This window comes from Polypterus senegalus, chromosome 5 (assembly GCF_016835505.1).
Source record: "Polypterus senegalus isolate Bchr_013 chromosome 5, ASM1683550v1, whole genome shotgun sequence".
NCBI classification, from domain to species: Eukaryota; Metazoa; Chordata; class Cladistia; order Polypteriformes; family Polypteridae; genus Polypterus; species Polypterus senegalus.
The window spans coordinates 205,714,980-205,733,084 of NC_053158.1; the positions used below are offsets into that span (position 1 = coordinate 205,714,980).

At 43.4% G+C, this 18,105-nt stretch overlaps 1 protein-coding gene across 1 annotated transcript in view; it reads right to left on the bottom strand.

The window, feature by feature from the left end:
- Positions 1–5,083, bottom strand: part of tbc1d7 (TBC1 domain family, member 7) — a 45,847-nt gene extending 40,764 nt beyond the window's left edge. The window contains exons 1-2 of the mRNA XM_039754017.1: positions 4,757–5,083; positions 2,649–2,767 (exon numbers count right to left, since the gene is read on the bottom strand). Coding sequence (XP_039609951.1) covers positions 2,649–2,760 — 112 coding nt within the window. The 5' untranslated portion in view covers positions 2,761–2,767; positions 4,757–5,083. The remainder of the gene's footprint in view (positions 1–2,648; positions 2,768–4,756) is intronic.
- Positions 5,084–18,105: the final 13,022 nt, after the last annotated feature.

The window sequence follows — 18,105 nt, forward strand, 5'->3', positions numbered from 1 at the left end:
CTTTCTTTATTTTCACATATTTTGTGATGGGCACAGGTGAGCTGGTCATGTGGATTCTTGTTTTGTGTCTCGTTATTGTTTGGCTGCCAATTAAGAAAAAGAAAACAACTAAGGGGCCCGAGTCAAGGTAATTAAAATTAAGGCAAAAGAAGGTAATTAGCAGCAAAAGCTGGTCACAAATTAAGAAGATGGTTAGAATGAAAACCTGTAGCCACTGCGGCCCTCCAGGGCCAGAGTTCGACACCCGTGCTTTAGACCAAGAAATAGTACACTTTTCCTTTGCCTCCACTTGGTATTTGTTGAAATTCTTTTATTTTTCCCGTGCTTTTGCCAGAACGCTGAACTTAAGAGCTATTTATATTGATTTGCATTTTTGAAGAGACATTGCATATTTCTAGGAGGAGTTGGGGTGACAGGCGCGTGTACGTGTGTTACTTTTCACACTGACCAGGACTTATGGAGCGGAAGAACGTGGAAGTTGGCGAACGCACAGATTTATGCATCTAGATTTTTTTGTGCGTACGCACATTTCCGCTTTTGTCCGTGCGCCACATTTTAGTGTGAATTCTACGCACGTCGTTATGCATAGAGGCCTCAGAGCCTCTACAGATTGTTTTTTTTTTTTTTTCTTCCGTTCCTGGAGTTTTTTTGTTTTTTCTGTCCTCCTAGCCATCGGACCTTACTTTATTCTTTGTTACTTAGTATTGCCTCGTCTTATTTTTATGTTTTTTTCTTTCTATATCTTGTAAAGAACTTTGAGCTCCATCATACGTATGAATATGTGCTCTAGAAATAAATGTTGATTTAAGGAGACCAAGGTTCCCAACTTGGATCCTCCTTGCGTGGAGCTTGCGTATTGCGCAGGGGTTTCCCTCAGTGTGCTCCAGTTTCCTCCCTCTATCCATTGAGCTCCAGGTTAGGTGAATTGGCAACACTAAATTGATCCGTGTGTGTGTGTGTGTGTGGTTGCACTGAGATGGACAGGCACCCTGTCCAGGATTTGTTTCTGCCTTGTACCCTCTGATAGCTGGGATAGGCTCCAGCTCCTCAGCAAACCTGGTCTGGATTAGGTGGGTTAGAAAATGCCAAGACAATTTACAGTTTGTGACTTGGGATATGATATAAACATATACAGGGGGTCCTCGGGTTACAACGTTTCGAGTTTACAACGCTCACTCCCATAAAAACTGATGACATGAGAAGGAATAAAGGTAAGGATTTTTTTTACACTCATTTTTTATGTTACTACAGTACAGTATATTTATGTCCTTTTCCTGAGGCTTAGATTTTGTGTTTTTATGTTCTAGATTATGATTTTGCAAATGTGTTAAGATAGGTAAGTTGCTTAGGGTAGAGTGTGTTTCGACTTGCACCAAAATTCGGGTCACATCACTGTTGTAGGAACGGAACTGTGTCGTAACCCGAGGACCCCCTGTAGAATGCTTTTGTCGCCGATTGGTCATTTGATTACATGGTGACTGATGCGTGGTCTTGAATCGAAATGCAACACACTCAGAGCCACCGGCTAAAATGCAATTCGCTTGCTTTGCTTTTAGTTACAACACTCACGATAAATGAACACGAATTAAAACACTTTTGTATCGCATTTTAAACAAACCTGAAAATTGTGCGCCGTAGTAAAAAAAAAAAAACAGTCTGTCATTTGGTTCACAGGTTGGTTGTTTTTTTTTTTATTTACGGCTCTGAGCCCTTTCTTACTGTCAATGGTGATGGACAGGCTGACAGACGAGATTAGACAGCAGTCCACGTGGACTGTGATGTTTGCTGATGACATTGTGATCTGCAGGTCAAGGAGACTCTAGAGAGGTGGAGATATGAAGAAGAGAGGAATGAAGGTCAGTAGGACCACTAGGACAGAATACATGTGTGTGAATGAGAGGGAGGTCAGTGGAGTGGTGAGGATGAGGAGAGTAGAGTTGATGAAGGTGGAGGAGTTTAAATACTTGGGATCAACAGTACAGAATGACGAGGAGTGTGGAAGAGAAGTGAAGAAGAGAGTGCAGGCAGGGTGGAGAAGAGTGTCAGGAGTGATTGGTGACAGACGGGTATCAGCAAGAGTGACAGGGAAGGTCTACAGGATGGTAGTGAGACCAGCTGTGCCATATGGGCTGGAGATGGTAACACAGGAAACAGAGCTGGAGGTGGCAGAGTTAAAGATACTAAGATTTGCATTGAGTGTGACGAGGACGGACAGGATTAGAAACGAGGACATTAGAGGGTCAGCTCAGGTTAGACGGTTTGAAGACAAAGTCAGAGAGGCGAGGTTGTGTTGGTTTGGACTGTGCAGAGGAGAGATGAGGGGTATATTGGGAGAAGGGTACTAAGGATAGAGCTGAAGAGGAAGGCCTATGAGGACGTTTATGGATGTGGTGAGAGAGGACATGCAGATGACGGGGGTGACAGAACAAGATGACGAGGACAGGAAGATATGGAAGAAGATGATCCGCTGTGACGACCTCTAACAGGAGCACCCGAAAGAGGAAAAAGAAGAAGAATGATGACACGATAAAAAAAATCTCCAAAATAAAATGCCACCAAATGGCTTGAGTTGCAATGTAGTTAACACGATGGACTGCACTTGATTTTGCCACAAATCATCTTCCATGTCACAAACCCACAGGACTTACCCAACGGATCATCTTTCAGCAAAATTTCCAGAGACTTCTTCTCTTCCACTCCGCGGAAGCCCACCTTTTCATAATAAATGGAGCGGAAGTTTCTCTGAGGATCTTCAGCCATGAATTGCCTTAAAAGAAAAGGATGAAAAATGAGAAGAAGAAAAAAAGACGCCTTGTATTGTGTGGTGAGAGGCGTATCAGCCATGACATTCTGACCACTGCCTGCCGAAGTGAATAACATTAATTATCTCGTTACAAGGGCACCTGGGGGTAAGTGGGATATATTAGGCAGCTCGTGAACATTTAGTCCTTGAAGTTGATGTGTTAGAAGCATTAAAAAAAAAAATGGGCAAGCGTAAGGACTTGAGCGGCCAAACTGTGATGGCCAGACGACTGGGTCAGTACATCTCCAAAAACACAGCTCTTGTGGGATGTTTCCAGTCCACAGTGGTCAGGACCTTCTAAAAGTGGTTCAAGGACAGAGAGCTGGTGAACTGGTGACAGGAACAAGGGTGGTCAAGGCTCACTGATGCACACGGGGAGCGAAGGCTGGCCCATGTTGTCCGATCTAATAGAAGTGCCACCATGGCTCAGTTTGCTGAAAATGTTAACACTGGTTCTGCCAAAACGGTGTCGGAACACACAGTGCGTCACAGTTTGCCGTGTATGGGCGCAGACCGGTCAGGGTGCCCATGCTGAACCTTGTCCACCACCACAACCACCTGAAATGGACATGTGACCATCAGATCTGGACCACGGAACAATGGAAGAAGGTGACAGAGAGCAGGCACTGGTACAGTGTGTTGCTGCACCCATCACACGACAAAACTGCTTGAGATCCTGGTTGGCAACTGCCCAGGCAGACACGCGGTCCAGTCCCACCCTTCAGAAACGACCCTCTATCTGCCACAGCCAGATGTTACGTGGGCATCTCCTTGGCCTGGTCCAGCTGCTCAGGTCCTCAACAATGAAGGTCCTGCAAGCTGGATCACCCTCTGGGAATCCTGCCGTATGCCAGTAGTGCTGTGACTGCAGCTCCTTTGGGACTCTGTGAGCAACCGCTCATTCGACACAACGCTAAATGAATCACATTTTCTTTTACATCAAGTGTCGCTTGCCTGGCACCAAGGTGCACTATGGGAAAAAGGCAAGCCGGCAGAGGCAGTCTGATGCTTTGGGCAGTGTCCTGCCATTCATGCGGATGTTGCTTTGACACATACCTCCTACCTAAACCTTGTTGCTGACCAAATGCACCCCTTCATGGAAGCGGTATTCTCTGATGGCACTGCCACTCTTTTTAGCACCCTGTAAAAATGACTCAAGAATGGCTTGAAGAACACAACAATGAAGTTTAAATCTGACCTCCATATTCTCCCGATCTCAATGCAATCGAGCCTGTGTGGGATGTGCTGGAAACCCCCCCTCACAACATAGGGCACATCAAGGGTCTACAACGGACAGCTTGGTTCCCGATTACCACAGCACGCCTTCAAAGGTGTAGTGGAGTCCATGCCTCGACGGGTCAGGGCTGTTTTGGCAGCAAATGGGGGACCGTCTCAATATTAGAGGGAGTGGTCATAATGTTATGGCTGATCGATACAAATGTAAAATCTGTCTATAGTTTCCTGATAAGCACTACAACTCCCATGATGCTTTGGGGCACAGATAACCGGGACTGTTGGACAGTAGAGGAGTTTACTCTAGAGGGATGTGTTAAAAGATATTGTTATTCAATAAATGGTCAGTACACCATACAAATCCGGCTGAGTCTGGACTTTACGAATGAAGTAAGACTAATTGCCGTTAACGTGCTGCGACACCCCCAGGACCCCCTCGACGTCTGTCTCGAGGGTCGCGACCGTCTCTTCATGTTCTTTATGTACTTAGTAACAAATAATCAAATGAAGCAGTTAGATAGATGATAGATTCACAGACAAATTACATCAAAAAGCCATTTGTTTCCCCTTCAATGCTTTCTCGCACCACCATCCACTCCAGCTCGCTCGAAACGACCCGATAGTCGATGTATAGTTTGTTGAAAACCCATGCTGGCATTTTGTCATTCACTGTCATAAAAGCACGTGCGAAACGCCAAGTGGGAAACAAACACTGCTTACCTTTGGAGCACGGGCCCGATTTCAATCCTCGGGCTTTCCTGCTCGTCTGACGCCCTACTCTCTCTTTCTCTTTCGCTCTCGGCCTATCGAACCCCGGCGTCCACCAGTCCCATTGGGTCAAACAATCGCGTTTCTTTCACCCGAGGCCAAATTCCAAATGGTGGACTCGTGCGTCGTTATGTGATTTAGTCAACGACCATTAAAAACGGTGCACATTTCATTTTACAGTTCATCCCTGGCTGTGTTACTATCCAGCAGTCGCGTCTCCGGCTTTACTACCGCAGCGTTTATCTCGCTGCGACGCTAGAGGGCGCTCTGGACTCACGTTTGGTGACGGTGGCCCGCCTGCTTTTAGACATCGCGGACACCACGGGCATGCGCAGTCGGCACGGAGTAAGAACGGGGTCACAAAGCAGGGTTCAACGATTCACTGTGTGTGACATTAACTTAATGCGGGAATTAGGCACTCTGAATTAAATCTGAAACCATTTCGACATCTTTATTTTTCTTTAGCCTATGGCAACATCCCATAATAATAAAACCTCAGCGTTACTTAAAGAGACACACACCTTCTTAGTACGTGTCTTGCTACTTTTGTGCTGGGAAATCTACAACCACCCAGCCGACAGATGTCCCAGGATCGGCCAGGTTACTAAGGTGTCTGATATTCACGAGCTACAAGCAGGGATACCATTCGTTCTCGTTTAGCGAGGCAGGTCCTCTTTTAGATTAGATACATTTTATTAAACCCATGGAGAATTTCAAATGCATACAGCGGCAGAAACATAAACAACAAGAATACAGACTCACAGGTCAGAAAATACAGCCAATCAATAGGATTTAATTTAATTTCCTGAGAGCAGTGGGAAGTTTCTTAGCACACCATGGTGGAATGAGCACACCTGTAGCTAAAAGTGCTCCAAGAGAGCAATGACATCCAATTTTGCCATCATCATCATCTTTTCCACAACAGCTTCCAGTGTGTCTGGGGTTCTCCCTGTGATAGAGACGGCTTTCCTGTTTGCGTCATTTGTGCTCAGGTGGCTTCCCCAGAGGACTGCAGTGTAGACCACCACACTGGCTACTATGGACTGGCAGAACATTTCCAGCAAGTTGCTGCCGCACATCAAAAGACCCGAGTCTCCTCAGCAAGTCCAGTCAGCTCTTCATGTTTCAGAGCCACTGTGTTGTCAGACCAGTCCAGTTTGCTGGTATTTGTAGCTCTGCACCATTTCCACGTCATCCCCCGGGATGATTGACTGGTCTCAAAGACTTCTTGGTACACTGGAAGTCCACCACTGGCTCTTTTGTGTTTCTGTTGGTGACCCTACACCACAAGACGGAGTCCTCCTTGACTTTCCTGTACTCCGACTCATCTCATCATTATTATTAATGCTGCCTATGATGGAGAAGTCCTCTGAAAATTTCTGTAGGTGCCAAGCACTGCTATTGTACCGGACATCTGTTGTGTAAAGGGTGAACATGAAGGGAGGCAGGACAGACCCCCGAGGTGCCCCATTGTTACACGTCATCATTTCAGACACACAGTCCCTCATCCTCACAAACTGATCTTTGTTGGTAAGGCAATCCAGGATCCAGGAGATTGTGGGGGGCAATCAAGATACAAAGCATTGAACATTTTTCACCAGTTGATGAGGCAGAATGGTATTAAAGGCACTGGAAACGCCAAAGAACGCAATCCTGACTGTGGAAGTGGGCTCTGTGGAGCATGGAGATCAAAGCATCCTCCACATCCACTGTACTCCACTGTAATGATGTTGTTAGACCTAAGCACAGCGTTTGACGCCATTGACCCTTCTGTTTTACTGCACAGGCTAGAAAATGATGTTGGGCTCACAGGCAGTGACTGTGCTCACTTGGCTTAGTTCTAATTTATCAAATCGATTCAAATACGGACAGAAATGACTCCATCATCATACACAGAAGTTCAATATGGTGTTCTGCAGGGCTCAGTACTCGGACCTTCACTGTTTTCACTTTACTAGGATCTCTCATTAAGAAACATAATGTTAATTTTCACTCATATGCAGACGACACCCAGTCATACCTTTCATTTGGACCAAATGAAGTTTCTCCAATGTTGTATTTAATTAGTTGTGTTAGTGAATTAAAGGAGTGGATGGATGAGAACGACTTGTCTTTAAGCAGAGATGTTAATTATTGGAGTGAGTAACACCGATCGCAACAATATTTTGCCATCATTTAACTCAGTTGGAATCGCTATTAATTTTACTGAATAGAATTACAGAATTTATTTTTGTATAGTATCCCAAAATCACACAAGACGTGCCACAGTGGGCCCTGCCTCTTCACAGCCCCCCAGCCTTGACTCTTTAAGTCAGTGGTTCTCAAACTGTGTGTGTGTTGCTAGGGGGGCATGAAGTAACAAAAAGGGGGCCACGAAGATGTGAAAAAAAGAAAACAAGAAATGAAAATATGAATAATATGTCTATTGAAACCAAAACTAATTAACTTAAACTACATTCTGATACGAGAAAAATAAATATAGAGTTGGATAAATGTCCTGCGGTGGGTTGGCACCCTGCCCAGGATTGGTTCCTGCCTTGTGCCCTGTGTTGGCTGGGATTGGCTCCAGCAGACCCCCGTGACCCTGTATTCGGATTCAGCGGGTTAGAAAATGGATGGATGGATGGATAAATGTTGATAAAAGTTAAGTAGGTATAATAAAATATGCATCTATGATATATCATTAATTAAAAAAAGAACAAATTGGTATTAGTGGGCTCCTTTCAAAAAAACATTAGGGGGGGGGCGCGATTAAAACTGTTATGAAAACTCGGGTCGCGAATACTTAAAGGTTGAGAAACGCTGGACTAGAAGACAAGAAGAAACTCTTGTAGGGAAAAAATGGAAGAAACCTCCGGAAAGGCAGTTCAAAGAGAGACCCCTTACCAGGTAGGTTGGATGTGCAGTGGGGGTCAATACAATACAATATAATACAATACCCAGAACAGAACAAATCCTCAATACAGTATAAAAATAAAAATATTACAAGTATGGAGCAGAATTTAACAGTAGATGATATCCCATAATATGATTTGGATTTGTTTAGAGTCCTGGAGACTTCAGCCATCAAGCTGCCTCCCCCTATTGGCCATTACTTGTAATATTTTTATTTTTATATTGTATTGAGGATTTGTTCTGTTCTGTGTATTGTATTGTATTGACCCCCTTTTTTCTTTTTGACACCCACTGCACGCCCAACCTACCAGGACGGGGGTCTCTCTTTGAACTGCCTTTCCTGAGGTTTCTTCCATTTTTTTCCCTACAAGGGTTTTTCTTTGGGAGTTTTTTCTTTGTCTTCGTAGAGAGTCAAGGCTGGGGGGCTGTCAAGAGGCAGGCCTGTTAAAGCTCATTGTGGCACTTCTTGTGTGATTTTGGGCTACTATACAATAATAAATTGTATTGTATGTGTCTGATAGGCTAACTGCAGAGGATCCAGATGTTTTCAAACCAGGGGTCGTAGCTGTTTTAGGACCAGCCTCTCAAAAGCAATACAATTTTCTGGGCTTTCATTGAAAAATTATGAGATTCTGGATGATACGATAACATGGACACGATTCTTCCTTTTTTTTGTCTTCCTTTCTCTCAAGTGTTGTTCTGCTTACAACTCTGATTCTCCTGTACTGAAGAGCTACTGCCTTTATCCAGGACCCGGGAGTACTTCTGCTGTCACAACACTGTTACTCATAAGCAGTTCCAGGTTAGGCAGAAAGACCATTAATCCCTTCAGCGCCCCTTGGCTGCATCCACAAAACCCAACAGGGCTTCCCCACAGGACTACAGTTCCCTACATGCCCTGTGGGTATCCATAGAGGTACTGTGGCTCAGGGACACTGCCGCCTAGCATTTGAGGGGAGAAAACAACCTGAGTAAGTTGTCTTCCCTATTTGTTTCCCATTGTATCGCCGTTTAAGATGGGGTTTCAGAGGAGCTACCACATCTTCTAGGAGTGCGTTCAGCCTTCTTCTTCCCAATATATTTATTAAGGTGTTCCCCCCTGTCTGCTTCGTTTGCCAGCCACTTCGCGTCTCTGCTGCTGGCGTTGTGAAGAGGGGGACTGAATACACCCCAAGGAGACATGGTCGCTCCTCCGAAACCCCCACTTAAAAGGTAATACAATGGGAAACAAATACAATTTTTTTTTTTTTTTGTTACCTCCTCTTTGAGTGATCAGCTACTGGATTGCTGCTGCTGCCTTACCTCGTGATCTGCATCTCGTGCAGCGCTTGGAACATTTAAAAGCCTGCACAGCAGCTGTCCTACTCTTTGTCTTTTATTTCCGGCCCTGGGTGTGGTTAAATCTTTAGGCACAAAGTCCCGTTTCGCGAAACATTCTTGATATTTTTTAGTTTATAATTTAAAAACGGAATAAGAATCTGAAAATCTAACAACATCACATTAAAGTTCAATAAAGTCTGGAAATAATAATAACAAACACATATATGTAGGTTTTAAAATAAGCCCGATATAAACCATGACAAAAACATGACATAATATATATATATATATATATATATATATATATATATATATATATATATATATATATATATATATATATGATGAAAATAAAGGCAAGTTTTCCATTAGATGTCCTCTTTTTTGTGATGGACAGAACAGCCAATTAGACTGCAGGTTTTAGTCACTTGGTTTACTTTTAACCAGTGTAAGGGTTATCAGTGATGTATAATATAAAGCAACAATTAATGGAGTGGAGCTCTGGAGGTCCGCTGCAGCTATATAGAGTCTATTGTTTTCTGTATGTTCATTGAACATGGTAACCCTGCGACCACAAACTCTGCGGGTATTCAGGTTTCCAACTGGTATTTCCGTCCAAGGCGCGCGGCTTTGCGGCGCGTTCTTAAAACAGGTGACAGTGCGCGGGTTGAATACGCAGGTGCGGGTTTTACGTTTAGTGTCCAGTGGTTGAGGGGCAGATTCATTCGATCGTGTATTCGGAGACTGGGAATGCGCGTATCGGGTATGCGCACACAAATCATAATGGATGGCAAAACGGGAATCGAACTGTTTGCTGTAATATAAGGAGAAGGGGGATAGAGCACAGAGTGTATTGTTGTTTTTCCCTTAGTTGCAAAAAGGAAAAGTTTAAGTAAAAATACAATTTAATTTACTGCCAAATAGAACGAACATGCAACACTTGGCATTCGTTTTAATTCAAACATTGCAAACATTATGTATAGTGGTATAACGCTGTTTAAATTCAGAAGACGTAAAATAATATTGTTATAACGGCAACTGCACTTGCATATTAATGCCCCTTGGCTATTGTAATGAGTATCCTGTGCCATTAGGGGGTCCATACTGCTCCTCAGCCCGACATGGCATATAAGTGTGTAAGGGCACTTCAGTAACCTGTAATGCAAGGCGAGGCATTGGTCCATTGAAACGAGACATTGGCCCATGATCACGCGCTACTGGCCCGTGTCGCTATCTCGTGAGCGCGCGCTGCTGGCCTGTGTCGCTATCTCGTGAGCGCGCTCTACTGGCCCGTGTCGCTATCTCGTGAGCGCGCGCTACTGGACCGTGACACCGGCAAGTACAATACAATTAATGCTGTAACTACTGCTGTATATAAGGCTGCAGATCAAGTAGGCTAACGGATGTTTTTTGGGCGTTTGCTCCTTGCGATGGGCTGGCGTGTCGTAGGCTACGTATCATCTAAAAGCTGGCGCTCAGTTTATCTTCGCTGTTTGTGCGCATTAAATTCGCGTTAACACAATTCATCCAGAATAGATGTGCAAATTTAAAAAAAGAATGAAAAAATGAAGCTCTTAATAATGAAGGTGCCAGAGCGTTGCGAACCCTTTTTGGTTTCCAAGAGACACGTCCGTATGAACGTTCAAGAAAGAACCTGCATTCATTTAGATCTGTAAGAGGCTCCATACAGCAAATAACCAAGCACGAATAAAGATAACGGATTTGCGAAATACCAATGGGTCCTGCTTTTCAAAGGACTCCTGCTGATGATACATCAAGTTTTCATAATTTGTTAGTGTCCTGCTATAAGTAGCCCACCCGCCATACATCAAAGATTTCGGGTCTTTCTTTTATTTTTTTTCTTCGTATTAGGAAACAACTTTATATGGAAATAGACAGAGGTTGGGAGCATGCGCGGATAACACGCCACCGCACCCACCACATGACGAACCACCTGGATTGGGAAGAACTCGTCCCAAAATAAAATGCTTTGTCAAGCAATGGAACAACAAGGAACCACACAACCCATTAAAGAGCCAAAAGGTGCCAGTAAGCAACCAGGTGTTTTAAGAGAAGATGACACCTTTTGCGTCGTTATGACATTTTCTTTGTTTCTTTCTTTCTTTTTATAACGAACTTATATTTTAAGCAAAATAACGTGAGTGCCACTCGTGACAAATTTTGTCCCGTCCTTTTCTGAAATACTTTGGCGCCGCTGCGGACTTTATTTTCTGCAATCCCAGTCCCTTTTCAGAGAGCAGCGGGCAGGTGGGACATTTTGGCTTCCTGCCATGTCGCTATCAGATCTTTTAATTTTCTTTAATCAACTTGACAAAGCAAAGGCGCGTGTTTTGTAAAGGTGGGCTGTCCGCCGCCCGGCGCATCATCTTCGGATGTCACTTTGTTGCCTGGCTGGTGACATAAGCGCCACTACTGCTTTCATTTCATTGGACGGTTAGTGGCTAACCGTGGGAACGCGGGAGGACGGTGGGCTTTTTTTTTTTGGTTGCTCAGGGGCTTTTATCTTTTAAAGGTCAGTCATCCTGTTGCTTCTATTGACGATCAAATTGGCGTGAGTTTTAGCGCAAGGTCAACGCGAGAAGGCGGACGTCGGCTGAGCAGCCAGCCCTAAAGACCACCTTGGATGTTAGGAAGGGGACCTTGGACTGGCTGGTGATCGACTGGGTCACAGAGTGCGACACGTGACTGAGTTCGTGGAAATGGCAATCCAGGACGCTTTATGGAATCTTCGCATGGATTGGGTCTTTTGGGAACCAAAAAACTGATCCTCTATCGCTCCGAAGACACTGCAGTCTGGCACTTTTATTCTTAAAAGAGAGAATATCAATATTCGGATCACTTTACTGTGTGGGGGTCACTTCAACTTTGTTTGTGCTGTGTTCAGTATGTTCATCTTTTACATATTAGAGAGTCGACCGCGCTCGTGTCCGCGTCTTGGGTCTGAATGTGCCGCGTTGTCAGACGTCAGTCACACGTCACACACTGTGACAAGATATTTATGCAACAAAAATGACTCTTTAAAGAAGTAAATACAAAGTAAAAAATAAATCATTTCAATCAACCAATCTGATTTCTAAACCCACGGTATTAAAAATGAAGTGTTGTTCGGGCGGCACGGTGGACTGCTGCCTCGCAGTTAGGGGACCTGGGTTCGCTTCCCGGGTTCTCCCAGCATGGAGTTTGCATGTTCTCCCTGTGTCTGCGTGGGTTTCCTCCCACAGTCCAAAGACATGCAGGTTAAGTGCATTGGCGATTCTAAATTGCCCCGTCCGTGCCCAGTGGTGGCGGGGATTGGCTCCAGCAGACCCCCGTGACCCTATAGTTGGGATATAGCGGGTTAGAACAATTAGAACAATCTAGACGAGAACAGGCCATTCAGCCCAACAAAGCTCGCCAGTCCTATTCACTTGCTTCCTCCAAGAAAACATCAAGTCGAGTTTTGAAAGTCCCTAACGTCTTACTGTCTACCACACTACTTGGTAACTTATTCCAAGTGTCTATCGTTCTTTGTGTAAAGAAAAACTTCCTAATGTTTGTGCGAATTTACCCTTAACAAGTTTCCAACTGTGTCCCCGTGTTCTTGATGAGCTCATTTTAAAATACAAGTCTCGATCCACTGTACTAATTCCCTTCATAATTTTAAACACTTCAATCATGTCACCTCTTAATCTTCTTTTGCTTAAACTGTAAAGGCCCAGCTCTTTTAATCTTTCCTCATAATTCAACCCCTGTAGACCTGGAATCAGCCTAGTCGCTCTTCTCTGGACCTTTTCTAGTGCTGCTATGTCCTTTTGTAGCCTGGAGACCAAAACTGTTGGATAATGGATGGATGTAAGTGATATTCAGAGCGATGCCACAGTGGAACCTTTTTTGGTTCTCAAAAGACCGATCCACATGAAGGTTCTAGAAAGAACCATTTATTTATTTAGATCTGTATCAGACTCCTTAAATAACCATGATGGAAATGTAACCCACTTTGTTTGGCAGTGATCGAAATTGAAAGGAATGAAGAGCCATGGACATCTAAGATCATGAACAGTAACTCATTTATTCAATCTCGGACATCCACTATGCTTTGACAGAAAGCGCCGAAAAGCTCAGGATGTAGGCGAGATGCGTCACATTAATAACGGCCCCACTAGAAACTGATTAGAAGGAACTTTGTACACCACACTTCTGTTCACTTAATTACTACTTTCAGTTTGCAAAGTTTTGGTAAAGTTCGTACCCTACAACAAAATAAAATATCTAAGACTAATTAATTATTTTTTTACATTTCATTATAACATGGCTACAGAAACAAAAGAGTCAGTCGGCTCATAGGACATTACTGTAACATACAGGGTATACATGTCATTTAAATTAAAATAAACTTGGCGTAATGACAATATTCAGTGAAACTTAGAATATAATGATTACCTTTAAGTAGGAATCTTTATCCACAATTCCTATTTACCGTATGCTTGTGTATGCAAATAATGCAATCTACCGATCACACAAAAAACAAACTAACAAATAAATAAATAAAAACGCGCATCTGCTTTTTAACATTTCTTTGTGTTCCGGTCTTCAATGAAAAGTTCTGAACAGTTCAAAATTTAATAACACGTATAGAAAGTAAAAGAATACAACAACTTCAATGTCAGCAGAATCGATCCAGCTGGCTCCAGTCCCAGGTCGATTTATTTGAAAAAAACCATCGCAGTTTGTTTTCCTCTTCCACGTAGGTATGGACTTTGCCACAGTGGGACGAGGTTACGATGCCCCGAGGGTGGTCTCATAGACCGCGGAACCGGGAGCGGGGGTGGGTTTAAGGGGCGAACAGGGGGCTGATTTTAACTTATTGAAACGACGGCAGCAGCAACTACTGCGGTAACGGCATTAACAAAGCAGTACTACCCGAGAGGCGACCGTTATGTACGCGTAAAGCCATCAAAACCTTGCGCATGTGCACTTGATAAAATGAAGCATCGGAACAGACGCCTGCTATTCAATTCAGTGCAGTGCTGACGGCTGGATGAGAAGGGCATTGACAGGATGGCAAACCAATAACAGTCCATTAAAAAAAATTCACTCCACACTCTTAAAATTGATTGGTTCTGTAGATAGAGAGATGTGAAAGACATAGATAGATAGACACAAAAGGCACTATATAGTGGATAGATTGATAAAGAGATAGATGTGAAAGTCGCTATATGATAGATAGATAGATAGATAGATAGATAGATAGATAGATGTGAAACTCACTATAACAGACAGATAGATAGACAGACAGACAGATAGATAGATAGATAGATAGATAGATAGATAGATACTTTATTAATCCCAAGGGGAAATTCACATAATCCAGCAGCAGTATACTGATACAAAAAACAATATTAAATTAAAGAGTAATAAAAATGCATGTAAAAACAGACAATAACTTTGAAAAATGTTAGCGTTTACTCCCCCGGGTCGAATTGAAGTGTCGCATAGTGTGGGGTCTCCTCAGTCTGTCAGTGGAGCAGGATGATGACAGCAGTCTGTCGCTGAAGCTGCTCCTCTGTCTGGAGATGATCCTGTTTAGTGGATGCAGTGAATTCTCCATAATTGACAGGAGCCTGCTCAGCGCCCGTTGCTCTGCCACAGATATCAGACTGTCCAGCTTCATTCCTAAAATAGAGCCTGCCTTCCTCACCTGTTTGGCCAGGATCTTATTGCAGATGTTGAAGGACGCCAGCCATCTAATGAAGTATAGTCGGCTCTTTCCTCTCTTGCACAGATCATCAGTATTGGCAGTCCAGTCCAGTTTATCATCCAGCTGCACTCCCAGGTATTTTTAGGTCTGCACCCTCTGCACAGTCACCTTTGATGATCACGGGGTCCATGAGGGGCCTGGGCCTCCTAAAATCCACCACCAGCTCCTTGGTTTTGCTGGTGTTCAGTTGTAGGTGGTTTGAGTTGCACCATTTAACAAAGTCCTTGATTAGGTTCCTATACTCCTCCTCCTGCCCACTCCTGATGCAGCCCTCAATAGCAGTGTCGTCAGGGAACTTTTGCACGTGGCGATGGAAAGCTATATAATATCTATATATTGTAATATAGATAAATAGATAGATATGAAAGGCACTATATAATCACTAGATAGATAGATAGATAGATAGATAGATAGATAGATAGATAGATAGATAGATAGATAGATGTGAAAGTCACTATTTAATCACTAAATAGATAGATAGATAGAATGAAAGGCACTATATAATATAGATAGATAGATAGATAGATAGATAGATAGATAGATGTGAAAGTCACTATTTAATCACTAAATTGATTGATAGATAGATAGATAGATAGATAGATAGATATGAAAGGCACTATATAATCAATAAATTGATTGATAGATAGAATGAAAGGCACTATATAATATAGATAGATAGATAGATAGATAGATAGATGTGAAAGGCACTATATAATCACTAAATAGATAGATAGATAGATAGATAGATAGAAAGGCACTATATAATCACTAGATAGATAGATAGATAGATAGATAGATAGATAGATAGATAGATAGATAGATAGATAGATAGATAGATAGATAGATAGGCACTATATAATCACTAGATAGATAGATAGATAGATAGATAGATAGATAGATAGATAGATAGATAGATAGATAGATAGATAGGTGAAAGGCACTATATAATATAGATAGATAGATAGATAGATAGATAGATAGATAGATAGATAGATAGATAGATAGATAGATAGATAGATAGAAGCTCAATTTTATGGTCTGCTCTTCACTAAGTGAGTCGGCTCCTTCTGTGAGGGTCTCGGCTTTGTAGTCAGTGGGCCCAGAAGGGGAGGAGTCAGTTGCCCTCATTTCTTGTAGTTGTGGGTGGTAAAAGAGAAGGTGTGGACGTTACAATACCCCATTCCACGGTAAGGAAAAATCATCTACAAGTGGTGTAGATTGAGACGACTGCTAATTTGTCCAGGACTGGCCAGACCAGTAAATGCACCCCAAGAGCTGACCGTTTGACACTAAAAGAAGTCTCTTAGAACCCCAAAGTTTCATTGGGAGATCTGCAGGTTACTCCTGGAACAGCTGGCATCAAAGTGCCTGCATCTACAATCAGAGATTGATGTTCTTGTTGGATAGCAAAGCTTTGTCCTGGCACATCAGAGAAATGTGGACAAATATGACATTAATGAGGTGGCACTGACCAAAAAGCAGCAGACAGCTGGAGGTGGCAGAGTTAAAGATGTGAAGATTTTTATTGGGTGTGATGAAGAGGGATAGGATTATAAATGAGGACATTAGAGGGTCAGCTCAGGTGGGATGGTTTGGAGACAAAGTCAGAGAGGCGAGATTGCATTGGGTTGGACATGTGCAGAGGAGAGATGAGGGGTATTCTGGGAGAAGGATGCTAAGAATAGAGCTGCCAGGTAAGAGAAGAAGAGGAAGGCCTAAGAGATGGTTTATGGATGTGGTGATAGAGGACATGCAGGTGATGGGTGTGACAGAGCAAGATGACGAGAACAGGAAGAAATGGAAAAAGATGATCTGCTGTGGTGACCCCTAATGAGAGCAGCTTAAAGAAGAAGAAGATCATTGGCCAAATATGACCTGCATGTCATGTCTCTCCACATTTGTGTGTGACGTGCCATGGCAAAGCTTTTTGCTGTCCATCAAGAACATCAGAGCAAGACAATAGTTTGCCATTGAACATCTAGACAAAGACAAGAAATTCTGGAACATCGTCCTCTAGACAGATGAATCAAAGATAAAGCTGTTTGGCAAGCACAGTAACAGTAGACATGGTTGGCAGCATTTCAGAAGAAGAACCTCATGCCATCTGTGAAGCCTGGTGGTGGAATCCTTCTGGTTTGCGATTGACTTGCTGCCTCAGGGACTGGGCACCCATGGAGTCAACTGTGAATTCTGCATCCTATCAAAATGTGCTTTGAGGAGAAGGTGAAACCATCTGTTTGAGAGTTGAACTTTAACTCGAAGTGGACCTTTTCAGCACAATGATGATCTTAAGCACATGAACAAATCCACCAATGAATGGCTCAAAAACAAGAAATGAAGTGTCGTGGACCTGGTCAAATCTGAAACCCACTGAAATGCTGCAACAGGCAGGACAGGCAAGAAAACCCACAAACATCTTGCAACTTTGCCTGGAGGACTGGTCCAAAATGTCACCGAGTCGATGTCAGATACTGCAAGAAGTTATTTCTGCTAAATGGGGCAAAGTCAGTTTCTGAGACCAAGAGTGGGCTTACTTTTCCCCAGTAGACCATAACATCTATTGATACTTCTGTTGGTCTCAATGATTTGTGTTCATAGCTGCAGCGTCTGGGGTTTGAATGTCACCCATGTGGAGTCTGCGTGTGCTCCCTGTGTCTGTGTGTGGTTTCTTCAAGCTACTCTTCCCCCCACATCCCCAATGCGATAAGTGAAAGTGTGACTGTAAGGTGGAGCCTGTGACAGACTGGCCACCAGCCCAGGATTGGTGTCTACTCTACACCCAGTACTGCCAGGACTAGCCAACTCTGAGCTGAGGAATGAATGATGAAATTTAAGCACAAGATTTCCGCTTCGGTCAGATTACGACGTCTCCCACCTTTTACTCTCATGCCTTTCATGGTCAAACAGCTTTGAATTAAACAGATCAAGTAACTCAGCCAAGAGGCTGCCATTAAGCTGCTTGAGCCTGGTTTATTGTTTCAAGACAAAGGCCACTCTGTAAGGCACAAGCTGCCAGCAGCACAACAAGCAGCTTGGCTCGGATAAAAGCTGGCAAAAGACGGCCTGCTGCCCAGCAACATTGTCTGGGGGAGCCGGAGAGCCAATGGCACCTCATTTGACTTGGAATTCCATATGCAGAATCTCCTTAAGGGGCCGCTGGAGCTCGGCTGCACATAACACTTACTGACTCGGCGGTCAGAGTGGTCTCTTCAGTTTAGGGTGGGCTTCAGCAGAAACACTACAACTAATACTTCTAAAGGTAATTAGTGCATAAGAATACTGTACTTTAACCTTCTTACAGGCCCGGATTAAGACCCCCACAGGCCTC